This window comes from Salvelinus alpinus, chromosome 7 (assembly GCF_045679555.1).
Source record: "Salvelinus alpinus chromosome 7, SLU_Salpinus.1, whole genome shotgun sequence".
NCBI classification, from domain to species: domain Eukaryota; kingdom Metazoa; phylum Chordata; class Actinopteri; order Salmoniformes; family Salmonidae; genus Salvelinus; species Salvelinus alpinus.
Window position 1 is genome coordinate 71,670,089 of NC_092092.1, and position 27,856 is coordinate 71,697,944.

The window sequence follows — 27,856 nt, forward strand, 5'->3', positions numbered from 1 at the left end:
AACCCTGATGAACTACATCACGATACACAGGTAACTGCCAAAATAAAGGAAACATTAACATAAAGTGTCTTAATAGGGCGTTTGGCCAGAACAGCTTCAATGCACCTTGGCATAGATTCTACAAGTGTCTGGAGCTCTATTGGAGGGATGTGACACCATTCTTCCATAAGGAATCCCATTAGTATGTGTTTTGTTGATGGTGGAAAATTCTGTCTCAGGTGCCGCCCCAGATTCTCCCATAAGTGTTTAATTGGGTTAAGATCTTGTGACTGAAACGGCCATGGCATATGGCTTACATCGTTTTATTAGTGTTTACCTTGCCAAGAAAATACACCCCACACCATGAGAGCCGCCAGAACCTTAATTTACAAATGTTTCCTTTATTTTGGCAGGTACCTGTATATCAAACACAGTACAACTCAGTTGAGTCACTTGAGAGAGGCCATTATACCTCCCTCTAACCCCACATAATATAACCTTGACCCTCTTTCTCGTTGGCCATGCCCAGTTGACCCCTCGTATCCTGGAGGCATATCAGAACGTGGCTCAGCTCTCCCTGACCGACGCCCTGCTCCGCTTTCTCCAGATCTGGCAGGCCCTGCCAGACTTTGGAATTTCCTTTGTGGTGGTGAGGTAAGGAGGATCTGGCAGGCCCTGCCAGACTTTGGAATTTCCTTTGTGGTGGTGAGGTAAGGAGGATCTGGCAACCCAGTGTATTACATGTTTCACAGCGAGGCTAGTCTCGGTACCTAGAACCAAATATTGCGTGCACTAGCTAGGCAGATACCTCAATTTACATTTATGTTAAGTCTATCACTAAAGATTAGTGAGAGGCTAAGGGCTGGTCTAATGATAAATTGTTGTGGTGAAGTTGCGTCTAGTGGCTGGTCTCTGACCCGTTTAGGTTCAAGGGCAGCAGGAAGGACGAGGTGCTGGGTATCGCCCCCAACCGTCTGATCCGTATCGACCTGGGGGTGGGAGACGTGGTCAAGACCTGGCGTTACAACAACATGAGGCAGTGGAACGTCAACTGGGACATACGACAGGTGACCTGACCCGTCAATCAATCAAACAATCAATCAAAATGTTCACATTTTTCTGCACATAATCTTCTTTAGTAATCTACATCGCCAAATACACACTGAACACTGTCTCTGTATCCCTTTTTTCTGGTCATTTAGCGTTTTCTCATCTTTGGTGTGTGTGTGTGTGTGGGTGTTACGAACTCTCAGGTGGCGATAGAGTTTGATGGGAACGTGAACATGGCGTTCAGTTGTGTGACGGCTGACTGTAAGATCGTCCATGAGTTCATTGGAGGCTACATCTTCATGTCGACACGCAGCCGCGAGCAGAGTGACACGCTCAACGAAGAGCTCTTCCACAAGCTGACGGGGGGCCACGAAGCTCTGTGACATCCTCAACCCCCACCCCCCACCCAGTAATATACAACAGCTATAGCCCAAGGAGCAATCTATACATCAGATACACCAGTGGACAGTTTGAGTGTTTAAGGGTGCGGCTGCAGCAGCCTTGAAGAGAAATGACAACCTGTCCACCCTGGGATCCTAAAAGACATGCAGTTGCTTGTTCAATAAATCAAGGAAGAGGTGACCCATGAATATAGTCTAATAGAAAATGATAAACAATGTAAAGAATTGTCAATTCTGAAATCCAGAATTAAATATGTTTATTGACATATATAAAACAGTTGACAGGTGTTTTAATTTCCAGATGAGGCATTTGGCTTGATGGTTGTGTCCTTAAGAGTATGGTGGCAGAGTTTCCTGAAATGTGACTGACGGCACAGGAAGACGCAGGCAGTGTGTGTGTATCTCTGTGGAGCAGTTGAGACTGTCCGTTGGCAAACCCACAGCTTGTGCCTGCTGGTTCCCATCTGATAGCATCCTCTGGGTCTTTGTCATGTGACAATGTTATCAGGAACACCAGTCAGTCTCTGTGCCTGTACTGTGTCCTGTATGGTATTAGAGCTGTTGTTGAGTTGTTGTTGACGGTGTTTTCAGTCTCAGTCTTATTCACCCAGAGTCTTCAGGGTTCTGGTCCTGAACAGTATTGGTTACCAGTAAACAGTCTAGACAGAACTGGAAATCAACAGCCGTCTGGTGACAAATTCAGCCAAGTCTTTACCTCCAAAGCACAGATAACCCTCTTCACCTACTCCAGTGGCAGAATACTCTCTGAAACAGAAGATTTCTATCATTTGTCAATATTCACTTCCCTCTCTATCCATCCCTCCCATCTAACATCATTCTCTTCATGAGTGTGTGTCATGTGTGAGGTACTCACGTGTGGGTCTTAGTTTTAGGGCACGGCTGAAGTATCGGGGAAGTAGTTTCCCCTCAGTGTCCCCAGGTGTCAGCAATACACCGTTCTCCGACCAGAAGAACTGGATACCCTCTGCAGAAGAAACAAAAACACACAAAGGAAAATACTCATGCATTTAGACATGAGAGCACTACATTGGCAGCACTTGGCTACTGTAAATTACCTCGGGTGAGCTTACCAGACAATGCTTTGGGGACGTCAATAAATATGGCCAGGTCACAGTCTCTCCTCATGCCTGGAGCAAAGGGAGCAAAAAGATACAGACATCAAAACGAATGCCATCTATGACAGGCTCTATGAGAAGTTACCCAGACCCAGATCCAGACACAGATTAAGCCAATTTCGGGACTAAAAGCACTTTAGGAAATTCTTCATTGAGCATGCTTTTAAATCCAGGAGTAGGCTATGATCTAGGAGTATTTCAGCCAAAATACTTTCACAGTGCTCTCTCCCCCATCTCCCTTACCGCTGATGACCCCGTCCTCTCCCGGTAGGCCCATGGCCAGGTGTATGTGTGTTCTGTTCATGCGGCTGAGGCCCTCGGAGCGGATGGAGGGCCAGTTGCGGAGATAGGAGCCATGGATTCCCTCCCTGGGACAATCAGGAGAACCATACTGTACAGCCTTCAGGTCCAGATCACACACCTGCCCAGACAGACAGACACACAGCAGACCCTTACTACTGACACTAGACCTGGCACTGTTTAGCCATTGTTTATGACCCCGTCATGCTCCACCTAGGGATGTGTCAGAAATGGCACCCTATTCTCTATAGTGCACTAGTCTTGACCCTAAGTGGGCTGAGCTCCGGCCAAAATAAGTGCACTATATTGGAAATATTTCCTACCTGCACAGAGTGTCCCTGATTGGCTCGGATCTGCAGCCGTCCGTCCTCAGGGTGAGGGCGGAGCTTGAATCGCTGCTTGTCATTGGTGGCCACAACTCTCTCCACGTCCTCCAATGAGAAGGCGTGGAACTGTGCATGAGCCAGTAGGTCCTCCACAAATAGGAAGCCATCTAGGGACAATGAGGTACAGCATTATTATTCAGACTTAAATGAGGAGTACAGATTGTAGATTGCATGTCATGTTAATTGTGCAGCAATATGAAATGCTGGTACAGTGGTAACTATTATAAGATAGACAAAATGCAGCCAAATAAACTGCTTTTATACCAGGATTCATGTGAAGTCCCATTTGATTGGCTCCATGGCGCAGTGCAAAGGACAAAGACTTGGAGAGGCAGACATCCTTGTCCTGAAAGGCAACACATGCACACAGGTTGTGACCCACGTAAAAAAATACTGCAGTATAGTATGGTAAATACTATATTATTCACTGTAGTGTTTTTGCAGACTTTAGTCCAACAATACTGTAGTGTATACTGTAGTATAAATACTGCAGTAAAATAAAACTTTAGTATATACTATAGTAATGACTTTAGTGTTTTTGCGGATTGTAGTATACTGTAGTATTTACGCGTACATTACTGTAGTAAAGGGGTGTCGAACTCAATCAAATCAAATATATCCATCGTTTTTGAAATTTTCGATGCGCCTTAACTGTCTTGTGATTATTAGCGAGCTGGACAGTCAAGAAACTGTATCAATATAGGTCCATTGACTGTGCACAGTGATTATTAGCGAGCTGGACAGTCAAGAAACTGTATCAATATAAGTTCATTGTCATTTCTACACAGTTTTGGCCCATATGTTTGACACTCCTGCTATAGTAGGCCTATTTACTATAGTGTTGTTGTTTTATTATCTTTGACATATACGTTTTCTCCTTCAGGGAACCTACTGGAGAAAAACTAAAACAGCTCATTTTCCATAACCTGTAGTTAGGCCAGGGGTCTGACTCAGAGCTTCTGCTCTTTCTATAACCTGTAGGGAAAACAATATCTCCAGATGCTTTCCAGTACCCTGCTACTAGCTATAATTGAATTGGAGAAGGAATAATGCAATATTTAGAAATAGGGTACAGCCCAAAAGGGACTAATATCTGTCTCTCTTCTCTTACCTCTACACGATTACCTCGCCTCCCTCTTCCTCCACGTCCTCTTCCTCCACGGTCCATTTACAGTTATTTCTGTCGGTTCAACGTGGAATGGATCTCTCTCAATTCTCATTACAGTAGGCTACACAGCAAGGCAAGCTACCACAATGATTCAAATGGTATGGTGCCCGACATGCCTACTAAACATGCCAATTGCCATGCGTACTAAAAATAAGTTCGCACATTCAAAGCGCAATGTTGAATGTTCGCACGTAAGCACAATCAACAACTGTGGTCGTACAACTCACTGGCAAAATAGACATTTACATATATGGTAAAAACAGAACGAAATGTAAACAAGCAGGCACATTCCACTTCCACTTTGTTCAGACTCCAACCAGTAGGTGGCAGTAAGTGTCTTTATCTCTTTGTTTTGTGTCAATAAAGCCAGGATAGAGGCTACGTCTTTAGCAGGTAAGAATATATTGTAGCAGCTGGCCAATGATTGAGTGAAATATAACAATCATGTTTCTAACTACATTTGGTACATGCCCCTATAAAGCCTTAATGAAGTGATATGAAACATGTTTATTTAGAGATGTACGGGCTAATATTTTCATAATTCAGTATCAGCAAGCTAACAGTTAGCTGGCTAACATTGGGCCAGCTAGCATCAAAACAGCTGTAAACATTCAAATACATGATTCACTCGTGTTTATCGCGCACTTACTCGCTACTAAGAACCTGCAATGTTTTCTAGTTATGAACAACAGTGCTTGATGTTTAGCTATCGAAAATGACTGATCGTTATGTCTTGCCTGCAGCGCTTGTTGGGAAGAGAAGCATGAGGGGTTTCTTGCCTTCACTATGCATACAACCGATGCCTGACGACTAAGGTCAGAAGCGATAGCCTCTTTTAGAATCCTAGAGTTTAATACTTATACACTCGTCTCTAACATGTAACGTTAGGCTCAACGTTCTGTATATGGTTGGTATTTCCGTTTTTTTTTTATACTGATTATGGCTGAGCCTAACCTAACCACACAGCTGATTGCAAGGACACATGCTTTGGTCGACTATTTTCGGTTACATTCTGCTATTGTTGACATATTGTGCATCACCTGCCATACATGAAGAGATTGAAAATACAATTGACAACCGGGTGACTTCAGTCAGACTGATAATCCATGGAGTAACCATGGCAAGTCTGATGTTTAGACTAGACAAGGGTGGCGAGTCCAATCAGACTTCTCTGAAGTATATTGATTGCCAGTGTGAGGGAGCACACTGCAACACTTTCAGTAGGTGCTTCACTGGTTCTTTGTTTCTTACATGTCATCCTATCCATCAGACTCCCTTGTAACTCATTCTCCTCTCTTCCTTCTCTCCTTCCTATGTCCCCCTCTCCCTCCCCCTTTCTATCTCTCCTCCTCTCTACAGTCATGGAGTTCCCCCAACACTCCCTGCAGCTCCTGTCAGGTCTGCGTTCTCAGCGTCAGCGTAGGTTCCTGTGCGACTGCACCGTCCTCGTGGGTTCCTCCCGTTTCCTCGCCCACCGGGCTGTCCTGGCCTCCTGCTCTCCATTCTTCCACATGTTCTACTCCGATCCTCCAGGGTCTGCTGGTGCTGGCGGGGCCAGCTCGGTCACGCTGGACGGGGATATCGTGACAGCAGCGGCGTTCGGTCTGTTGTTAGACTTCATGTACGAAGGCGTGCTGAGGTTGGAGACCCCTCCCCCAGCAGAGGACGTGCTGGCGGCGGCAAGCTTCCTCCACATGAACGAGGTAGTCCGGGTGTGTAAGAGACGGCTACAGCACCGACCACCACCGGCTGAGGCAGACAGCACGCGCCCAGAGGAGAGTGGAGTGGCAGCAGTGGGTGGTAGTGGACCCGGGGTTGGCATGGCAACAGGAGCTGCCAAAGCGGTGGCCGTGGCAATGTCAGTGTCTCAGTCTGCGTCAATGGCGTTGCAGAAAAGCCAGTTGGGCTCTTCTACGAGGTCAGAGAGGAGGGTGGACGTTCTGGCGCATGCTCCTCTGAGTCCGGACATGGCCGACACCACCCAGCCGGGCATGGACCACGCTCTCACTCATGTGGGTGAGCTGGTTACCCTCTCCTCCGGTCCCTCTCTCCGGCTGGGGGGTCTGAGTCAGGGAGAGGGTCAGGGAGGCTCGGCCCTCTGCAGCCCCTGCAGCTCCACAGAGTCATACAGTCACAGTAGCCACCAGCGCCAGCCCTCTTCATCAGCGGCATCACCAGTGGTACCTGTGACCCAGACTGATGGCTCCAGCTCCATGGTGGGGATACTGACCCAGTCTGACCACAGCAGCTCCTCCAGTCCAGAACATGACAGCCATGACCCTGTCTCTGACAACAAGAGCACAGTCATCACACCAGGCATGCAATGCCAGCAGCATGGTCTCAGTATCAACACACACCCTCAGATTAGAATACAGCATCCACTGTCACTCCACCTCACCTCACCTCCCAACCTGAACCTTGTAACCCATCAGGGCCAAACCTCGACCCTGTCCAGGCCTGAAGGGCTGCAGCATGGGGGGTCAGAGAGGGAGAGCAGGGAGGTTAGTGAACACTCTAACATGGGGACTGTGGGAGTGGAGGAGCCCCTGGCAGGGAGAGGAGAAGTGGAGCAGGAGGATGGGGTGAAGGTAAAGGTGGAGGCCATAGTGATCTCAGACGAGGAGTTTGAGGAGATGGAAGGAGTGGTGATGAGGAGAGGAATAGAGGGGAGAGAACGAGGGATGATGATGGAGGTAGAGGATAGGAATGACTTTGATGATGATAACCACAGAGACGAACTGAACAACCCCCACTTCCTCCCTTTTCACCCCCACCACGCCTTACTCCAGATGACCCACTCTCACCCCTCTGAGCCTCTCTCCTTCTCCCCCTCCGGACCCGGCACCACCTCCTCTGACGCTCCCCCTTTCCCCTCCTCCCTCTTCCCCTCTGTGGGCCAACATTCTGACCAGCCCGTCTACTTCCAGGATTCCATGGGGAACTACGTTGAGGATGTCCCCACGTGCAGCGTCTGCGGGAAGACGTTCTCGTGCGCGTACACCCTGAGGCGACACGCCATTGTGCACACGCGCGAGCGCCCCTACGAGTGCCGCTACTGTTACCGTAGCTACACGCAGTCAGGTGACCTGTACCGCCACATTAGGAAGGCTCATGACTCCAGCCTGCCAGCCAAACGCAGTAAGGGAGACACTGAGGAGGGCCAGCCTCCACACAGCTAGCTGTATACTTCTCCATACTAAAGAAAATGACACATCATTTATGCCTTCCCCCTTCCAACACCAGACATCCTGGTCTTGCATGTCCGATCTGGGATGCATTCAAAATGACTTTCCAAATGGTCTGAAAAACGCAGGAGGCCCAGACCTAGTGCGCAGGTTGAGGGAGGATTTAGAGCGTGTCGCCCTGATGTTGCCCTCCACCAGGATGGTCTTTTCAGACCTAGTGGTGAGACAGGTGGTGCAAGCCAGACATGCCCATGCCCGGGAATGAGCAGACCTGGCACTTGGTCAACTAGCTGGGTCTGCATTCCTGAGGGACAGGGGCCAGTGGTGTTTTAGCTATTTTAAATGGGACTTTCAGGACTTTTGTCTTTTACATATGTATCTGTACCAGATGTCTTACTATGACCTCAGTGCCAAAATAATTAGTGTACTGTACTACAGGTAACTGCCAAAATAAAGGAAACACGAGTAAATGAGAAACACAAAGTATATTGAAAGCAGGTGCTTCCACACAGGTGTGGTTCCTGAGTTAATTAAGCAATTAACATCCCATCATGCTTATGGTCATGTATGCTTATGGTCATGGCACCCCAATGGTGGAACAAACTCCCTCACGACGCCAGGTCAGCGGAGTCAATCACCACCTTCCGGAGACACATGAAACCCCACCTCTTTAAGGAATACCTAGGATAGGATAAAGTAATCCTTCTAACCCCCCCCTCCCCCTTAAAAGAGTTAGATGCACTATTGTAAAGTGGTTGTTCCACTGGATATCATAAGGTGAATGCACCAACTTGTAAGTCGCTCTGGATAAGAGCGTCTGCTAAATGACTTAAATGTAAATGTATTTTGGCTACCATGGCTATGGCCCCATCCACAGGGCACGAGTGGTCACTGAATGGTTTGATCAGATGTAAAACATATGCCATGGCCGTCTCAGTCACCAGATCCCAACTGAACACTTATAGGAGATTTTGGAGCGGCGCCTGAGACAGCGTTTTCCGCCACCATCAACAAAACACCAGATGGAATTTCTTGTGGAAGAATGGTGTCGCATCCCTCCAATAGTTCCAGAAACTTGTAGAGTCTATGCCAAGGTGCATTGAATCTATTCTGGCCCGTGGAGGTCCAACGCCATATTAAAACATATGGTGGTGTTTCCTTTATTTTGGCAGTTACCTGTATGTTATGATATATTCTAGATAGAAATCGGCAGTTGTCAAGGGTACAGTTTTTGTCAATGCTAATAGCATAATTGTCTGATACTTCTATATAGAAATCTCCATTGTTGCCAACTTTCACAATTGGATGAGTATCATTACTACTTCATTGCTGTGAATAGAACATGGACAGTTCTTCAGTCCAACATATTTAGATATTTCCTTCAATTGGAGTACTGTTCAATAAATGACTTCAACACAATCTGTATTACAATGGCCTATAATATGAGTAGAATTGTTGACAGAAATATACAACAAAAAGAACATGGTACAATAGCTACAGAAGTCACAAGAAACAGCAAGCACAATCCACCCCATAGATCTGTAAAAGATAGACACTGTCCATTACAACACTAGGGACTGTGAGGAGTGTTCTACCCATTGTTTGTCCATTATTCCTATTTTCACAAGCTAAGCAATGGCTACTGAACACAACCAATGTATTGAGGCAGTCTTCGGGCTGCAGCAGGAAAATTAGGGTAGAGAAGGGATTGATCTTTGCTTTGGCCTCTTCCATGTCAGTCATCCACTGGCATGTGTATCTGTCAAAGATGAATCATGTGTTATTACGCCTGGGCCACATATGGTAAAGCATGCTAATGGTCCTCTTAAAACAAATTATTGTTTTGCACACTCGCCACTTCTGCCAGATCAGGCCATTGCCATGACGATGCCGTCATCAGAGTTGGGTGGAGTCTCGAGATTCCAGTAGGTGATGTTATTGAACACTGAGGACACCTTCACTGTCCTGTCCTGGACACACACATTAGCTCACATATAGCATTACTGTCAGTGAGTGAAGAGTTTAAATATGCAGCATGGTGTTGTACAGTATGTGTCCAAGCTGCAGACAATGGAAAAGGAAGTGTATCATATTTCCTGGTTGGTGTGGGGATCATAGCACAAACATTGATTATAGCTATCTTTGTGAGTTGTTGCCCAGTGGCAAATGTTTTGTAGATTTTGGTCAGTGATTACAGACAGATTTGAGCAGATTCTGACAGTATTCCTTGTGAGTTGTTGACCTGCTATGGTAGATTATGTGAATGTTGGCCAGACAGTGATGATTTAAGGCAGTGTTTATTGTTTACCTCCTGGTCAGAGCCTGGTTTGTTGACCTCTCTTCGCACCAGGCCTGTGTAGCCCTGTGGACAGCTCCTGACCTTTTAACCCACGACCCCTGAACGAGACAGTTTTCTCTATGGGAAATGTGTAAGAGAATCTGTATTAAAGTAATCTGTATTGACAGTAAACTACACACAACACTCAGTACTCTTTGTGACATCAGATGTTGGTTTTCCACAACGGTTTATGTACAGAATGCAGGCATTCAGCTACTGCTGCCTCAACGTACCATGTTTTCAGTCTTTGATGGTGGCTGTAAAGAACTGGGACACCTCTGCAGGGTAGCAGGTGAACAGGGTGGCATTCTGCCTGTCTCACCGAGTCCAGCTGTAACGTGGTCACACTGCAATTGGATGACATCCTGAAAGCGAGGGGCACAATGTCAGAAACATGTATATGGCTCATATGCACTATTATAGATTACAATACATTCCATTTATGGGCATTTGGGCCATCACACGTTGTTCCTATGTTGATCTTTAGCGGTTGTTACTTCCCACTTCCTCTCTCTTGCAACGTCATTTGAGTAGTCGGGATTTAGCGCAAAGACACACCTTGCCCAGAACAGAAGGCAAGTTAGCTGGCTAAGGCATTGATCTTCCTTTGTAATATACCTCTCTGCGGATTTCAGCTTTAAGGAAAATGTATGCACTGCAGTGAATAAATATAAAATAGATCATTGGCAAACCTATGATAACAGTATAATTGGCAAACTTTAGCTAGCTAGCGTGTCTATTCAACAATGCAATGGACTGATTCCCATGCTCAGCCTGCACGATTTTCTAGGGCACTTTCGCAAACAAAAATATTCAAAACATTTGGTTGACAATATTGATACAGTGTGTGGACTGAAAAACACAGTTACACTATATATATATATATATATATATATATATATATATAAAAAACTCATAAACAGATATTTCACTATCTACCTTTCAAAGGTTTTCCTCCAACTTCCACGTGGGCAAGTAAACTTTGACGTGTTGGATAAGAGCGTCTTCTTCACCACAGGAAGACATGTTTTTGGCACGTGCAGTCAACTCATTTGGGGTATGGTGCCTCTTTTTTATTTTTTTATTTATTTCACCTTTATTTAACCAGGTAGGCCAGTTGAGAACAAGTTCTCATTTACAACTGCAACCTGGCCAAGATAAAGCAAAGCAGTGCGAAACAAACAACACAGAGTTACACATGGGATAAACAAAAGTCAATAACACAATAGAAAAATCTATATACAGTGTGTGCAAATGTAGTAAGATTAGGGAGGTAAGGCAATAAATAGGCCATAGTGGCAAAATAATTACAATTTAGCACTAACACCGTAGGGTTATATGTGCAGAAGATGAACGTGCAAGTAGAGATACTGGGGTGCAATGGAGCAAAAGAATAAATAACAATATGGGGATATGGTAGTTGGGTGGGCTATTTACAGATGGGCTGTGTACAGGTGCAATGATCGGTAAGTTGCTCTGACAGCTGATGCTTAAAGTTGGTGAGGGAGATATAAGACTCCAGCTTCAGTGATTTTTACAATTCGTTCCAGTCATTGGCAGCAGAGAACTGGAAGGAAAGGCGGCCAAAGGAGGAGTTGGCTTTGGGGATGAACAGTGAAATATACCTGCTGGAGCGTGTGCTACGGGTGGGTGGTGCTATGGTGACCAGTGAGCTGAGATAAGGCGGGGCTTTACCTTTAAGACTTATAGATGACCTGGAGCCAGTGGGTTTGGTGATGAATATGAAGCGAGGGCCAGCCAACAAGAGCATAAGGTCGCAGTGGTGGGTAGTATATGGGGCTTTGGTGACAAAACAGATGGCACTGTGATAGACTACATCCAATTTGCTGAGTAGTGTTGGAGGCTATTTTGTAAATTACAAATTACATTACACACACACACACACACACACACACACACACACACACACACACACACACACACACACACACACACACACACACACACACTTAACAGTCAGCTAGGGCCAGTGTGGCCAATGTTGACAGTTAGCTTGGGTTTAGTTGCTGGTTCATTGTTAGTTAGTGTACATTTGAGCAAGTTTAGATTGTATGAAGCAATGGTTCTTACCTGGTTTGATGTCCAGCTCATGTGCCAGATCGCTGCTCTTCTCTCTCCACAAGGTTACTCTGCAGCTTCATCCTCCCGTGCTCACTGTGGGGAGGAGGACACGACAGAACAGAGCTATTGAACATGCTCTGATTTATTTTATTTCCAGTGCTTCCTGACGTGGATTATTCCATAATACACTGACCCCTAGTGGTGGACAGACACTGTCCTTTTTCTGGTAGCCTGCCCTGCCCTACAGTACAGTAAACAAAAATGGATTGTCTCACAATCAAAACAACAATGTTGAAAAAGCAAATTGACCAACAAAAAAAACAACCTTTCATGTCATACTAGTACAAGTCACATCAAGTCACAGCAATCATTCAACCCCTGTATCATCTCAAATGAAATGAAAGTTTTATATGAAATGATGATTGAAAGTTCTCTCGCTCTCACGTCTGTAGCAGAAGTTCTGGTCCCTGTATAACCACCTCGGTTCTCCCCGACACCGTCCATATACCAGGTAGACATCATTTCTCTTTCACTATGGGCATGACAGGGACCACAAAACCTTTGAAATTGAAGGCTCACAAGCACAGCCTGGGATTAACATGGATTAAGGTTTGGATGGATTGCTCTCTTTTAAGGGGAGGAACAGGGGGCATATGGACCTCACTGTCATCACAGATGCATTGAGGAAACCTATCTTTGCTGTCATCACCATCTATGATTAAGAAAATATATTGAAGAAATAACGTTACACTAATGAATAACCTCCATAAAATTAAAGTAATGTAATTTGAATATCTAATAGTCAATAATTAACTTTAATATTTAGGAGAGTTTATCTTAATGCAAATGCACAGGACTAATTATAATCAGAGAGGAATACAACATCTTTGTTGTAGTACATACAGTCCTTTAGTCATTTCACACATGGACGCGATACTTATAGAACATGGACGCGATACTTATAGATATGGGGGACGTATTTTCATGTAACACTGGCTACACTGACAGCTCCACTTCCTTTGTGAAATGAAGGCGCATCAACACTTATCCACACACCGATCTTTCTTAATGACAACAGACATGTTGTAGTCAGTTTAAATGTGGGTAAAGGGAGTAAGAATTGTCCGTAATCACTAACGTCAACATCAGATCTCAAACATGATACGTGTCCGTCTGTGAAAAACATCCCCCTTTCGCCTGTCAGCTATAACCCTGTTAGATAAAATCACATCAGAGCGGCGGAAATAAGGAAGCATAGAGGACACAAGACTGAGAAGGCACCATGACATGGTTAAGCTTCGATGGTCGGTTGTGGGATCGCGTAGAGAAGACGTGACGCTACCTGCCCGTCGTTCTGAACACCGTTCTCGTGTTCTCCATCACGGCGGAAGTGAGTTACCTGGTCGAGGCGCCGCTCCAACTGGACCAGAACAAGACCCAGTGGTCTACTGTGTGGAACGCCTCGTTGTTTGTGAAAACCAGCCCCAGCATCAACGGTGTGTTTCTTGGCTTAGAAGGTATCGCGCAAGGCTGGAGGTAGTCTAAATAGACAAAGTGGTTCATCATTAGGACAAAAAAACTGTTCAGACTGTTTTAATCACTTGAATGTGTGTTGAGACTACGCAATGATGGCCAGAGGTACCTCATCAATAGGCTAGCGATATTCAGAAAATGTTATGGAGCAGAGATTGATCTCATCATTCAAATATTATTTCCCCGGTGTTCATTACCTGTTATCTGCAGTTATTACATTGTAACACACCTCTACTTGACCCACAGGTACATGTGAGACCCACATTCCCCCACAGTGCTCCCACTGCTATGCCAGTAAGGTGTGTGTTTTGAGACGAGACCACTACTGTGTGTTCTTCGGCCAGTGTGTGGGCTTCCGTAACTACCGCTACATCCTCAGCTGTTCATGTGGACGGGGCTGCTGTACGCTGTAGTGGTGAACACAGGTCTTCATCATCATCCTGAAGAAAGGAGTCACGCTGCACAGTGTAACAGTATAACTTTAAACCGTCCCCTCGCCCCGACACGGGCGCGAACCAGGGTCCCTCTGCACACATCAACAACAGTCACCCACGAAGCGTCGTTACCCATCGCTCCACAAAGGCCGCGGCCCTTGCAGAGCAAGGGGCAACCCTACTTAAGTCTCAGAGCAAGTGACGTAACTGATTGAAATGCTAGTAGCGCGTACCCGCTAACTAGCTAGCCATTTCACATCCGTTACAACAGCATCCTGCTACAACTCATGCCCTGGATCATGCTCGTCTCTGGTTAGACTGGAAGGGAGAGAGGGGGAGGGTGTGTGTTCAGAGAGAGAGAGCAAGGGAGAGCCGAGCGAGTGAGAGGTGTGTATATGAGCGAGAGAGAGAGAAAGGGTATGTGTATCTGTATGTGCAACCTGTCTCGCGTACCCGCTAACTAGCTAGCCATTTCACATCCGTTACAACAGCATCCTGCTACAACTCATGCCCTGGATCATGCTCGTCTCTGGTTAGACTGGAAGGGAGAGAGGGGGAGGGTGTGTGTTCAGAGAGAGAGAGCAAGGGAGAGCCGAGCGAGTGAGAGGTGTGTATATGAGCGAGAGAGAGAGAAAGGGTATGTGTATCTGTATGTGCAACCTGGTCTCAGAGTATTTCGTATTATTCAGTACGTAAATCCGTCACATTCCATTTAGTATGATAAGTTACGTTTCATATGGTATGTATTAATTTGTGGATGTACAACCCCAATTTCATATGACATGTTACGAATTACAATTTGTATTATAGTTTACGAATGTATAAAGCATATAATATGTTACAAATTTTCAAATGTACTATTTGTTACGAATTTGCTGAAAGTATGAAATGTTACGAATTTTAGCAAGGTGGCTAACATTAGCTAGCTGGCTAACGTTAACTAGGTTAGGGTTAAGTTTAGGAGTTAGGTTAAAGGGTTAAGGTTAGGGTTACCAAACACACTAAGTAGTTGCAAAGTATCTAAAAAGTAGTAAGTAGTTGAAAAGTTGCTAATTAGCTAAAATGCTAAAGTTGTCCCTGATGGGATTCATTATATGCCCACCCATACACCCTGACCAACCAGCTTCATTTTGTTTTTGCCTTAAAGGAAAATGCCACCCAAAAACGATCTTTTCTTATTTATTTCATTTGTCCATTGTTGACATAGTCTCACAATTGCATCATGCTTTGTCTTCTAAGTTAGCCTTAGTGTATATATGCCTAGAAGTATGCTTGGTAATGCTTGTTAATACTTGTAACTGAAGTTTTATGCCTTGTGGGTAAATCCATGCAATTTCTTAAGCAAAAATGTTGCTAAGAATGTCTGGGAGTGGTCAGAGTGGCAAGGGGAACATGAAAAATGAGCTGTTATTAGCAGAGATGTTTGGAACTCTCTTTGTTATTGGTCTATTAACTAATTTAGGCCAAAACCACCACCTAAACCAAGTGAATCCAGGTGAAAGCTATGACCCCTTATTGATGTCACTTGTTAAATCCACTCCAATCAATTTAGGTGAAGGGGAGGAGACAGGTTAACGAAGGGTTTTTAAGCCTTTAGACAACTAAGACATGGATTGTGTATGTGTGCCATCGAATGGGCAAGGCAAAAGATTGAAGTGCCTTTGAACAGGGTATGGTAGTAGGTGCTAGGCGCACTGGTTTGGGTCAAGAACTGCAACGCTGCTGTTTTGTTTTTTTACAACTTGTAGAGGTGAGGGGATGCAACTCAATATTAGGAAGGTGTTCCAAATGTTTGTTATACTCAGTGTATGTGATGTGTTTGAGTTTCACTATCCCTGAATAAATGTCAAACTATTGATTATGCTTTGACCTCGTTCTCTATCAATATTGTCTTAAAGGTATATCTACTAAGTAATGTAGCACTCAGCACTTGACATTTAAAATATATATCTTAAATTGTTATTTTGTTAACACACTCATACTTATTGGTCAGTGCCACTCCTGCTACAATTATTTTGTGTTCCTATTTGTGGATGCATTTTGATAAAAATGAAATAAAAATGTATTTATTGGAATTGTGTCTCTATGTGTGTCTTGGTACTATAGTATATTATTAGTGACATAATGGCGTATGCATAACATATGTAGCTCTCTCGTGTTTATTATGATAAATACATATCTGGACCCTGAAACTGGAGCTCACTCCTTGGTGTGCCCCACCCAATTGGCGCGCTCACTGATGGTGGCACCAAGAACGCACGGTAAACACCCCTCGTGACGGAGCCTCGAAAACACGAACAGACTGGGCGCGAAGGAGAGATGATAGGAATGGGAGATTCTGGAAGCAGTACAGACTTGCGACGACGTGACGCTTAAAACGATAGGCTATTGTGTGCAAGACTGGAATGCTTTAGCAAAAAGCCCCTCTTGCCTCTCGGTTCCGTGGAGGAAGTGTCAGAGATGCCAGCGGAAGATGCTGAGCTTCTGGCAAAAGAGAGTGGGAAATAATGAGTGCAGGGATGATGAGGCTGACAATACAAATATATGGCTGCACGTAAAGAACTAGCTTTCCCTGAGAGTGCATGAACAACATTCAATCTGATGTTGTTCATGCAACATCAGATATCAACCGGAGAACCGACGCTGCTATGGTGATCGAGATATGAGCAGAGGGAACAGCGGCGAGATGAAGGCGGCGGTGAGACCCAAGCGCATGCGGCTTTTCTGGCGGCTCTGTGTCTGTGGTGTCGGGATCATCACTGCCACCTGGCTCGTGCACCTCCTAGACGTAACAGGCGCTTTTCCCCCAGGGTTTATTCATACCAATGGGAGTCCCGTTATTCATTTAATTCATACATAAAATACTAGTGGTTTAGTCAATCATCACACCTGTTTAATTATTAAATGACCTTGCAATAATATTATGAAAACAATGTGATTTCTTGTTGTAAGCTGATAATATTTAATAATTTTTCCTTTTAGGAAATAATTTATGCTGCTCTATGCTGACAGACTCCCATCCCCAGGGATGTTGTTGGTGACTTCCCCTGGTCTAAGAGAGAACTAATGCAGGAGAGAGAAGAGGAGAACCGCACTTTCTACACTTCTACAATGCCCAGAGCTGGTGCGCTAGTGTTTTTGTTCCTGTGTCCCTGTGCTCTTGGATCTTTGGTGTCTTGTCTTTTTACCTGTGCATTACTCCTCCCGTCCCTGCTCTCTCTTTTTGCTTCCCACTCACTCATCCAGTGTCTCTAGCCTATCTGTCAATTCCTCTGTCAGTCATCATGTCTTTAAAGGGGTTCAGACAGATGCCTAAACCCGCAGTAATACCCCTTTGAGGTCCGCGTTGCTAGGCAACTAAATGCTACATTCTAAAACTGGCAGCAGTATTTTGAGCTTTTTGAAGTGCCTTCCTATAGACGCAATACCCCTGTTGTTAGTGCCTGCTCTTGTCACGTCTGGTGTGTATGTGTGTGTTTGTGTGTGTGCTTGCTTGAGTGAGTGTGTGTGTAGCGTGTATGCGTGTTCAGGGTGCGTGCAAATGTGCAGTAGGCCTATGTGAGTGAGCATAGGCTCGAGGCCAAGGGGTCTGCGGTAGGTTGTGCTTTCTGTTGTTGTGTTCTCCTCCACAGCACAGCTGCTGAGTCATGTGACAGTGACATATGTTCCAAAGAGTCCATTTAAACCAGGAGCTGTGGGCCTGTTGCTAGGAGATGATGTTAAACACTGCTAAAGTTTTTGAGTGCAACCAACTGAATGTATCTTATTCCCTTGGTTGGATCCCTTCTTCAGAAAACACACTCAATCTCTCTCCCCTCACTCTCAGCAATCCACAAGTTTCCAGCAGATGTCTTCTCTCCAGAGCAGAGGGGAAAAGGAGCAGTTCTTCTCCATGTAGTCTGTGTGAGTGGCCTACCATGTCATTAGGAATTAGAATACATATATAGTCATTTAACAGGATCTCTATGTAGCCTACTACCTTGTTCAACACTGCTGTCGTAGTACACCCTTCTACTGTAACAGTACCCCAACAATCTCTACGTCATCCAACTCAGTCCACAGACAAACTGTTTCTCCTCCTGTGTTTCCTAGGCGGTCTACATGTTCTATGCCCTGGCTATAGTCTGTGATGTCTATTTCGTTCCATCACTGGAGAAGATATCAGAGGTGACAATAAAGAATCCTTTCCACTTCTGTTGGTTTCTTTGCAGGTTGACGTTTATTGTCATGAGTCTTGTCTTGGAGGCAGAACTGAGCGGTTTCTGCTAGATGGGCCAGCTGCAAAGTCATAATTGGCTATATGGTAAAAAGTCATGATTGAATAATTATTAAATTTTTTCTTAATTTAAGGTGAGGGTGAGACATTAGTGTTAGCAGTGTGGTTAAGGTTAGGTTTAAAATTAGATTGTATGAATTTGTGGTTGTGCCAGCTACTGACCACTCTGCATTGCTGTGCCCAGTACATGAGTCATCCCAATAAATGCCAACCTGTGGTTTGTTTCCCTCATTATTTTTTGATTGCCGCTTCACTGATTGCAGTTTTTAAAATTACAAATCCTCCTTAACCTCTCTTCTAGAATCTTCAACTTAGTGAGTATGTTGCCGGGGCAACGTTCATGGCAGCTGGAAGCTCCGCTCCTGAGCTCTTCACCTCCTTGATTGGTCAGTATTCTACATCTTTGATCCTGGGCAGGACAAATCTTTGGCCAATGTTCAGATAGAAATGTATGATGTAGAACAAACATACCTCTCTGGTATATAGAATAACAATCACGTCAGCTCTAGTCATGGCATTTCTATCTGCTAAGTTCCAGAACGTTTTCATACTGAACATGGCCCAGGTCACTAAAAGTGGCCTGCAAATGAGTACCGATTGGACTGATTGGCTCAATATGCATTGGTGTTATCCTCCTCTTGTCCTCCCAGGTGTCTTCATCACTAAAGGTGACCTGGGGGTAGGCACCATCGTGGGATCGGCTGTCTTCAACATCCTCGTCATCATCGGCATCTGTGGGATCTTCGCCGGACAGGTAACTCACCTTATTTGAAACAGGTGAAAGCAATATGGCAGGATTTAGATAGGTGTTGTTAATCAGTATGTTGTGTTCTCTCGCAGCCCATCTTTCTGAGCTGGTGGCCGCTGCTCCGTGATACTCTCTACTACATCCTGTCTATACTGATGCTGATTGTGGTGATCTATGATGACAAAGTGATTTGGTAAGGACACTGGACCATTAACAAGACTGGGTTCTCTACATGTTTATAACTCAGTGATACATACAGGTTGTGCTTTTAAACAGTGTTTCTGTGTTGTAGGTGGGAGACCATCAGACTGATCTCCATGTATCTAGTCTACATTATCATCATGAAGTGAGTAACTGACTACTTTGCCTGTGTGTCTTATAGTTTGCGGTTTGTTCAGTGCGCCCTCTTATTTTGAAAATATTTATTTATTGAACCTTTATTTAACTAGGCAAGTCAGTTAGGAACTAATTGTTATTTACAATGACAGCCTACCCCGGCCAAACCTGGACAACGCTGGGCCAATTGTGTGCCGCTCTATGGGACTCCCAATCACGTCCGGATGTGATACAGCCTGGATTCGAACCAGGGACTGTAGTAACGCCTCTTGCACTGAGATGCAGTGCCTTAGACCGCTGCAACACTCGGGAGCCCCAACATTTTTATAAGCACAAGCAAGGTACAGTATCTATCCATGACAGATGTTGGTTGTGATACTGTGTGTTGTGTCTGTGTGTAGGTTCAACAGATCCCTGTCAGGCTGGGTGGAAAGGCACTGTGGTCGAGGGGGTCAGCCCTGTTTCAGTACCCTGAGACGGACCACCGCAGTTGACACTGGTTGTGTTTGTGTTTGTGTTTGTGTCTGTTTGTGTGTGTGTGTGTGTGTGTGTGTGTGTGTGTGTGTGTGTGTGTGTGTGTGTGTGTGTGTGTGTGTGTGTGTGTGTGTGTGTGTGTGTGTGTGTGTGTGTGTGTGTGTGTGTGTATGCACACACTTGTATCCACATTGCTTCAGATTTTTTTCAATCGATTGGAACATATTCCTATTGGATCAGACATACAGTAGCTCTTTCAACTGAAAATGTTTGCTCTCCATCCGCCCTCCTCCACCTTCTCTTCCTCCTCCTCCTTCTCCTCCTCCTCCTCCCTCTCTTCTCCTACTCCATCTATCCTCCTCTCCGTCTCCCTTTCCCTCCCTCTCTCCTTCTCCTCCCTCTCTTCTCCTACTCAATCTCTCCTCCTCCTCCCTGTCTCCTTTCCCTCCCTCTCTCCTTCTCCCTACCTCTCTCCTCCTCCTCCATCTCTCCTCCTCACTCCCGCTCCCAGACTCGTGTGCAGGGCAGGACTCTGCAGTAGTGATGGTGGATGCGTTGATGTGTCTGCAGCCTCACCAGCTGAGCTTCTCTGAGGCAAGCCTCCATCTCCTGATCACCCCACATTTCCCCCCCTACACACGCCTCCGCATGGCAGGACGAGTGGTCATCACTGAGGTACACACCACACACACAGCGGTATGTGTCCACAACTTAGCATGGAAAGATGCATGGTTATAATAGAAGAGAAAACACTCACACATACATTGCATGTTCCCTTACACCCCCATGCCTTAGCCTTTGCTGGATGCATGATTACAAAACACAGACACTATGCTTGTATCATCCCTGTTGCTCTGTTCTGGCTGAATGCTGAATGCCAACATTGTGCTGTTGGATGTTCTCCTGCGCCATGCTCGAGTTGTGACATACTCCTACTCTAACAGATAAAAACTGTAAAACGTATAAAATTTGTCTCTTACCTTCTCACTCACACAGAGACAGAGGTTGATCCATGCTCGGGGCCAGGAGCATGGTGGGGTGGGGGAGGAGGGGGGAGATGGTGCCACATGGGGAATAGAGAGCGGTGGGGCGGGGGACAGTGAGAGGCAGCCACCGGAGGGGGACCGAGACAGGGATGGGGGACCGGAGGGGAATACAGGGGGGTTACAGCCCAAATAGGAGGAAGAGGAGGAGCTGGAGGAAGAAGAGGTGGTCCCTTTCAGTCCCTTCATAGTGCCAGGTGAGTGTTACCTTACTTATTCTGATGATAAAGTCTGGTTCCTTGCTGCTGCTTCTTGCTCTTTGTAGGTTGAGGTCAGGTTACTGTAAAGCTCTTTGTAGGTTGAGGTCAGGTTACTGTAAAGCTCTTTGTAGGTTGAGGTCAGGTTACTGTAAAGCTCTTTGGGACTACTGTTGCACTTGATTGATTGATGACTGGAAAACCAAGTTGCTGCTCCCTCTGTCCTCAGGAGGGCACTGTGAGCTTGTGCGCTGCCTGGTGTCATGGCCTTTGTGCCTGCTGCTCTGCTGCACCATACCCAACTGTGTCCTGCCTCGCTGGAGCTGCTGGTACCTCCTGACCTTTCTGGCCTCCACACTCTGGATCGCATTCTTCTCCTACCTCATGGTCTGGATGGTATGACTACAGAGCACACATACACAAGCTCAAAAATAAAAACACACACACGTTCCTACACACAACACACATCACACATCACATAACACATAATCTCCTATGTCACCTAATGCCCTTCCAGGTGACCATTATCAGTTTGACGCTGGGCATTCCTGAGGGGGTGATGGGCATCACCTTCCTGGCAGCTGGCACCAGCGTACCAGACTATATGGCCAGCCCCATCGTCGCACGACAAGGTACCGGAATTCTAATCGGTCTGTGTGTGTTGTGACGTTAGCCTTTTTGTTTGTTTTGTACGGTATGAAGAACATGCCTGTCTCTAACTGTATGCCTTCTTTTGACTATTGTGTGTGTTTGTTTTGTAGGTATGGGGGACATGGCAGTCTCTAACTCCATTGACGTGCTTCTGGGACTTGGGTTTCCTTGGTTCCTGCGGACTCTTGTGGTCGACTACGGATCAGAGGTAGGGACATATTTTTTGGTGTTGATTCATTTCTGTATGGTTCTGGTTGACAAACCAAAAAGCTGCTAGATGTTTTACCCTTGAGGTTCCCAGATGCAAAGATTGAGTGTTTTTATGGTTGGCAGGTGTTCATCAACAGTAAAGGCCTGGTGTATTCAGTCATTCTGCTGTTGGGTTCAGTGTTTCTCACTGTGAGTATCATTGCGTATTTTTTAGGACAAAGTCAAACATTATAGAGTACTTTCTCCTCTCACTTCTCTGCAGGTCCTGAGTGTTCATCTGAACCGTTGGTGGTTGGACCGCAGACTGGGTCTCTGTTTAATGATGCTCTATAACATCTTCCTACTCTGCTCAGTCGGCTTCCAGCGACTGTAGGCAAGGTTCCAACACATTTTAGTATGATTATGATACTATTTGACGTGAAATTTTCACTTGTTGACCAGTTGTATGTGTACGGGTATTTAGGGCTCATTTGCATTTCTGAGACATAGTTATGAACAGTTATATTGTTGGGAAACCTCACATTTGATATTTGATACACATTGCAAACTGGATCTTTTACATAGTTTTATACAGAAAAATGTGATATTCCAAGATTACTATTTGAGAACATGCACTTCACACAATGAATTTATAATGTATTGAATCTATCTACAGTTTACAGTTACGTAATGACAATGAGGAATCATATTCTTTAGTGTGAAAGTACTAATGGCCCAGTGAAGTCAAAAATATGTTTTATATATATTTCCACACTATGAGGATGGAATAACACTGTGAAATTGTGAAAACAATGATAATGCCCTTTTAGTGTAAGAGCGGTTTGAAAAGACCTTCTGAGATTTCAGCCTGTTTCGGTGGGCTGGAGTTTTGGCCTTCCATGTCGACATCACCAGGCAGTAGATTAGTTAGACCAATAAGAGAGTTACAAACCTCTTTTTGACCATTTTAATTTAAAACAATCACAGTAAGGTACTTAATTGTTATAATTTGATTGAGGTAAAAACATCTGCATTGGACCTTTAAGACCCACTATTGTATTGCTTTTAGGAGTGCCACAGCGGTAACCATACATCATTGTATGTTTGTAGTATCACTCTTCATGTATGTAGTGTTTAGCATGTTATATTCACTCACGGTTGGACTGATTGCACTGTTTTCATTGCTGTAAATACTTCGGAGCATCCAGTTTTAAGAGAATGAGTGTTGAGTGAAATACCAGTCTGTGCAATAATCCCTTTTGCAGCTTACATAATTTAGCCAAAATGTACCCCTCCCTGAGTTTCTTGTAAGTTTTGGAGGTGCCAATTGCTGAAGTATGAACAGAAGCTTGGGGATTGCCTATATGTCCACTTCCCTAAGACACGTTTTCCAATACATGTTTGTTAGCAGATACATTGACATTTTAATAGGGCAAAAGCAGTTTCAATACAAAAAAAAGTAAATAAAAATACATTATTTACCATAAATACTCATTATGGAGATCATTAACATGATATCACAAAAGAAAATCAACCTAAATGACACTTAAAACAAATACAAAAGGTCATACAGTACTGACATTGTGTTATATGATTGTTTTCCATTGACGTCGTTAGTATATACCGGTACTTTACAAAATTCTACTAGAAAAAAATCCCCGAACCCATGGAATATCAAGTGATGTAAAAATATAATAAATCAAAGTCTAAAGAATTGTGTGTGTGTGCATTCGAACTCAAGTACATGTGCAAGTCTGCATGCAATGTGCCTCGCTCATTGTGGCACAGATATGAACAGCTACAAAAACCTTAAAGATGATAGCTGACAAATGTTCAATAATGTTAGATTTAAAATCAGACCAGCAGTAGGATGTGATTCAGTCACAATAGAATGACTATGGTTGCCTCCCAAAAGGCACCCTATTGGACCCTGGTCAAAAGAAGTGCACAATGTAGCGAATAGAGTGTCATTTGGGACACAGCATATGGACCTTGGTGCCAGAGGTTCCTTCGTTTTTTTTGTTGTTGCAGGAAAACCTTTGAGATAAATGTTTTTAAAAACATCCAAAAGAAGTACACAGACAAAACTTCACTACAAAAGTCTACTATTAATATCCCTCAACCACGTGATCATATTTTGAAATCCATAAATCAATACACTTGGTTATTTTTTGAACAAGTAAAAATAGATAATTTGGCAACAAATTAAGCACACTGCCTGTCTTAGCAGTCCACACCATATAAAGGAGAGGGGGGGAGTTGGGGAATAGTTAGCGTGAGGTGCTAATCCTTTCTTTCTAACATGAACTCTGTAGAGACAGTGGTAATGGTAGTCTCTGCAGAGTGTGTAACAGTCATGGGGAGATAACAGCCATGATAGGAGGAGAGATGGGAAGGGGTGGGGCTTGCCGACAGGGTTGTGGTGAGAGGACTCCCTCCTTTCCAGTCCCCAATCAGACCCAGACCCTAGCTCCTGGTCATTGAAGGGGTGTGGACCAGGGTGTGAGGGCTTACTGTCGTTGTGTGGGGTGGTATGGTGGGGACCCCTGGCTGAGGGCAGGGTGGGTTACTCTGGGGTGGCCCCAAAGATACTAATAACTAACCCCTATTCATCCTCTGTGGTGGGGCTCTGCTGCTTGTATATGGATGCCTTGTCCTTAAGCAGCACCAGGCAAAGGTGACAACTCCAACTACCTGGAAACACACACAGAGAAAAGGAGAGTTTAAACTCACCAGTACAACATCAACATAATACATGTGGGCTTCATTGAAGTCAAGCAGGAGTTGTGGTTAGACTGTGACATACCTTCTGGGGGCTCAGTCATAGGAGGGTTGAGGCAGTACATGTGGTATCCTCGATCACAGTCATCACAGAACAGCAGCTGGTCCTGACAGACAGAGAAACAGAAGCAGTGTGTGAGGAGACAAAGAGAAAGAGAAGTATGAAAAGGCAAAGGTGGAGCAGCACTCACGTCGTTCTCTGAGGTACCACAGACGTTGCAGCACTTGCACTCAATACACTGCCAGCGGTACGTCTTCACAGCTGCCATCATCACATCTGTGAACTGCAGGCAGGACGGGTGACCTGAAGGGAGACAGACACAGGTCTGTTCTCAATGACTTACCAACCGGGCTAAATAAAGGTTTAAATACATCAACAGAACACAAACAGAGCCAGAGGACTACATTATAGTCTAGTATTGCTAACAGTGCAGCATTGCTAACATCAGTTTGGCTGTTTACATTTATGAATTTTGACAATGCTAACACCTGGCTGTGGCAAAAATAAATAATGGATTATTGTGGACTCTGTCACTATGGGCCTTCAGACACAAGTCAGGTTAAATAGATTTTGCCTGAACTATCCCTTTAATAAAAATGCGGGACATGGGTGGGAGGTTCGTACCAGAGCGTCCGCAGTCTGAGCAGGACACCAGCTCCTCTGACTGGCCGGTCTTCTGGTTGTGGGCGGAGTCTCCCAGACAGAAGTCGCAGTAGTCGTTGGGCAGGGCCAGACCGTTAGGGCCTTTCTTAGGGGCTGGAATAAGAGAGGAGACAGAGAGATAGACAATACACTGACACTGCCCTAGAATAATGATATCCCTCTGAAACCAGAGTAGAGTGACTCTTTAACTTTGCAATAGTTTGACTCACTCTTGAGGTGCACTTCATTTAGCTTTGGGTATACACTTTTGGGACTATTCCATTGCTGTAAATGAAGCGCACCTCAACTATTAAGACATGAATTTGACCCAGGTCTGGTATCATGAGATAAGCAGGAGTGATTCTCCATCTATAATAGAAACGACCAGCTCTATAGTAGACGGTGATTCCAGTGGCTATCACTCCAAACAGTGACTCACTCTTGTGCACCTCAGGCTGGCGCCGGGGGGGGGGGGACTCTATCTCCTCTCTGTCTTCCCCCTCTTCCTCCGCCAGATGAGAGTGTGTGTAGTGGTAGCTCAGGCCCGGACGGTTCTTGTAGCGCTTCCCACAGACTGCAAACACATACAGCATCATGGTGTAAGTCATCACACACATCAACAACTGGATTTGCATCACGCATACACGCACCAGAATTTACATCAAATAAATGTATACTCACTGTCACAGGCGTATGGTTTGTCCTGCTCCTCCAAGGCTGCAGCGGCTGCCTCCATTTTCTTCTTTCCATTTCCCACTCCACGACCCTTGGACTTGCCCTTCCCTCGTCTCTTGGGGGTCTCATCCTCAAAGTCCTCATCATCCAGATCATCCAGGTAGTCATCGTGGTCCAGAACCCTCTGAAAGGAGAGTAGAGTTTGAGATAATATTGGTGCACTGACAGACTACTGGGAGAAACTCAAACCTTTTTGTACAGAGTATTAGGAGTCTGGTTTGTAAAATGTGCATTGATCTCTGAGGTCAGAGGCCCCATCTAACCTTGCGGATGCGTCCAGAGGAGGTGTGGCTGGAGACCATGGCAGCCACAGGTTCAGGTGTGGCTGGGTTGTCTTCCGGGGCCCGGGGGTCCGGCGGGCCCCTCCTCTCCAGGGGCTCCCCCTTCAGCAAAGCCTCCAGGCTGCTGCCGTCCACCGCTCCCACGGCATCCCGTTTCAGACCCAGCTCCAGCTCTGCTACACAGAGAGATAGAGGCTTATTCAATACCGAGGAGGCAGAAGACCAATGGGCCACACTATTCCCATAAACACATAAAGAAGAACCAATAAAAAGCCATATGAGGAGGAATTGTACCTGCTTTGACAGGGGGGAAGGCCAAACGGGGGTCCTCGGGAGGGTGGGACCGTCGTTTCTTCCTCCAGCGTCGAGATGGATAGCTATACAGCTGCCCAGGAGCCATGCCTGATCAAAAAAAAAAGTTCATAATTAAAGTGTGCTTTTGGGAGAGTGAATGTGTGAGCACGTGTGTCTTCGCTACAGACCTGCACTCCTGTGTCTCTTCTCCATCCAGATGTAGCAGTTGCTTTGAGCAACACCCGTCTGAGAGTCGATGAAAGGCATAAGGATGCTCCTCTCAGCACACAAACGAGCATTATAGCTGTGGCACTGTTCCATAGCATCCTTATAGTACTGCTCACCGAGCCTGAAACAAGAAAGCACAATCACACTAATGTTAGACTAGAAATGATCAAGGTGGTTAATCTAACCACTTCAAAATGAATAATCCTGTATTGTTGTACAGGACCACTCCGTTCCCTGTAATATTACAGGATAATACCTAGCTACAGTTTTACAACAATCAAACCACTATGTGTATTCCACAGAGTCTGATTAACGATGTTGGAAAAGTTACGAGCAAATGTACGAAAACACTTGGCTGCTGTAGCGAACAATACAGAGACGGTAGGTACACAATGCAGAACCGCAGACAGGGTGCACTTGAATTGTTGGCAAGGTAGCTGCGCTGGTCTCAGTGAACGATGGGCCTATTTATAAAGCTAGCTACGTAGCTATTAGTTAACGTTAGGTGCAATTTAAACACCATAATCTGCCGACCGTTTATACATTTCAATCTTGTACTGAAACAGTTTACAGTACGTTAACAAAGGACAATCGTTTTCAACTGAAGCATTGTTGTCTAATATAAGCTAGCTAAACTTGCTAGCTAGTTAGCAAAGAGAAACAATAGCCATAGCTAGTTGGCTACCTACGTGTAGACAACGCTTTGCTGTAAAGTCAACTAGGGGGGAAATAGTAATTTTCTCCATCATTTCCAATACATTGTCAACTCCTACGTCGGGGCCTACATCTCTGAAAGTGTCACATGCCCCTACTCGTCCAAAAAATTAAGGACAACTTACACAACACTATCTACGGCCGCCGCCATGTTTGCTCAGTGCAGTCGTCAAAATGTCCACTGCGCCTGCGCGTGTAGCTTGGTTCAAGATCCATTTCCAGTTTATCAAAACAAAGGTCCTTTTGAGTATTCTCATGTAAACTTGAGCAAATT

At 45.1% G+C, this 27,856-nt stretch overlaps 4 protein-coding genes, 2 long non-coding RNA genes and 1 pseudogene across 15 annotated transcripts in view; 4 read left to right on the plus strand and 3 right to left on the minus strand.

Annotated features, from left to right (window-relative positions):
• LOC139581614 (fermitin family homolog 3-like) overlaps positions 1–1,705 on the plus strand; it is a 10,704-nt gene extending 8,999 nt beyond the window's left edge. For 2 of the 3 annotated variants that reach the window (XM_071411565.1, XM_071411564.1), the window contains exons 13-15: positions 509–633; positions 905–1,046; positions 1,233–1,705. In XM_071411565.1, the coding sequence (XP_071267666.1) occupies positions 509–633; positions 905–1,046; positions 1,233–1,412 (447 nt within the window). In that variant the 3' untranslated portion in view covers positions 1,413–1,705. Of the gene's footprint in view, positions 1–508; positions 690–904; positions 1,047–1,232 lie in introns of those variants that run through there. The other variant, XR_011676255.1, reaches the window with a different exon arrangement.
• trpt1 (tRNA phosphotransferase 1) lies at positions 1,654–4,731 on the minus strand. The gene is made up of 7 exons (XM_071411568.1): positions 4,364–4,731; positions 3,517–3,598; positions 3,190–3,359; positions 2,810–2,987; positions 2,522–2,578; positions 2,305–2,415; positions 1,654–2,195 (listed from the first exon to the last, which is right to left on the minus strand). The coding sequence occupies exons 1-7, from the start codon at positions 4,418–4,420 to the stop codon at positions 2,173–2,175; spliced, it is 678 nt and encodes a 225-aa protein (XP_071267669.1). The 5' UTR covers positions 4,421–4,731; the 3' UTR covers positions 1,654–2,172.
• Positions 4,732–4,775: 44 nt separating this feature from the next.
• Positions 4,776–9,024, plus strand: LOC139581612 (zinc finger and BTB domain-containing protein 3-like). Of its 3 annotated transcripts, none has more exons than XM_071411562.1 (2): positions 4,776–4,813; positions 5,780–9,024. In XM_071411562.1, exon 2 carries the CDS (start codon positions 5,782–5,784, stop codon positions 7,597–7,599), a length of 1,818 nt encoding a protein of 605 aa, XP_071267663.1. In that variant the 5' UTR covers positions 4,776–4,813; positions 5,780–5,781; the 3' UTR covers positions 7,600–9,024. The 3 variants fall into 3 exon arrangements, with proteins under 3 accessions (XP_071267663.1, XP_071267664.1, XP_071267662.1); XM_071411563.1 differs by lacking the exon at positions 4,776–4,813 and adding an exon at positions 5,159–5,235; XM_071411561.1 differs by lacking the exon at positions 4,776–4,813 and adding an exon at positions 5,280–5,640.
• Positions 9,025–9,026: 2 nt separating this feature from the next.
• On the minus strand, positions 9,027–13,868 carry LOC139581616 (uncharacterized). 2 transcript variants are annotated; one of them, XR_011676256.1, is made up of 7 exons: positions 13,756–13,868; positions 12,470–13,566; positions 12,035–12,118; positions 11,639–11,743; positions 10,883–11,091; positions 10,177–10,308; positions 9,027–10,021 (listed from the first exon to the last, which is right to left on the minus strand). It is a non-coding gene; the product is annotated as an uncharacterized lncRNA (long non-coding RNA). The 2 variants fall into 2 exon arrangements; XR_011676257.1 differs by lacking the exon at positions 13,756–13,868 and having other exon boundaries at positions 13,368–13,468.
• Positions 13,384–15,848, plus strand: LOC139581617 (uncharacterized). Its single transcript, XR_011676258.1, has 2 exons — positions 13,384–13,521; positions 13,805–15,848. It is a non-coding gene; the product is annotated as an uncharacterized lncRNA (long non-coding RNA).
• Positions 15,849–16,654: 806 nt separating this feature from the next.
• LOC139581916 (sodium/potassium/calcium exchanger 3-like) lies at positions 16,655–23,620 on the plus strand (annotated as a pseudogene).
• LOC139581618 (zinc finger protein ubi-d4-like) lies at positions 22,859–27,803 on the minus strand. 5 transcript variants are annotated; one of them, XM_071411572.1, is made up of 10 exons: positions 27,708–27,803; positions 26,829–26,989; positions 26,641–26,748; positions 26,329–26,522; positions 26,012–26,189; positions 25,770–25,904; positions 25,313–25,444; positions 24,879–24,991; positions 24,713–24,794; positions 22,859–24,600 (listed from the first exon to the last, which is right to left on the minus strand). In XM_071411572.1, the coding sequence occupies exons 1-10, from the start codon at positions 27,731–27,733 to the stop codon at positions 24,512–24,514; spliced, it is 1,218 nt and encodes a 405-aa protein (XP_071267673.1). In that variant the 5' UTR covers positions 27,734–27,803; the 3' UTR covers positions 22,859–24,511. The 5 variants fall into 5 exon arrangements, with proteins under 5 accessions (XP_071267673.1, XP_071267674.1, XP_071267670.1 ...); XM_071411573.1 differs by having other exon boundaries at positions 26,329–26,519; positions 27,708–27,792; XM_071411569.1 differs by having other exon boundaries at positions 24,713–24,991.
• Positions 27,804–27,856: the final 53 nt, after the last annotated feature.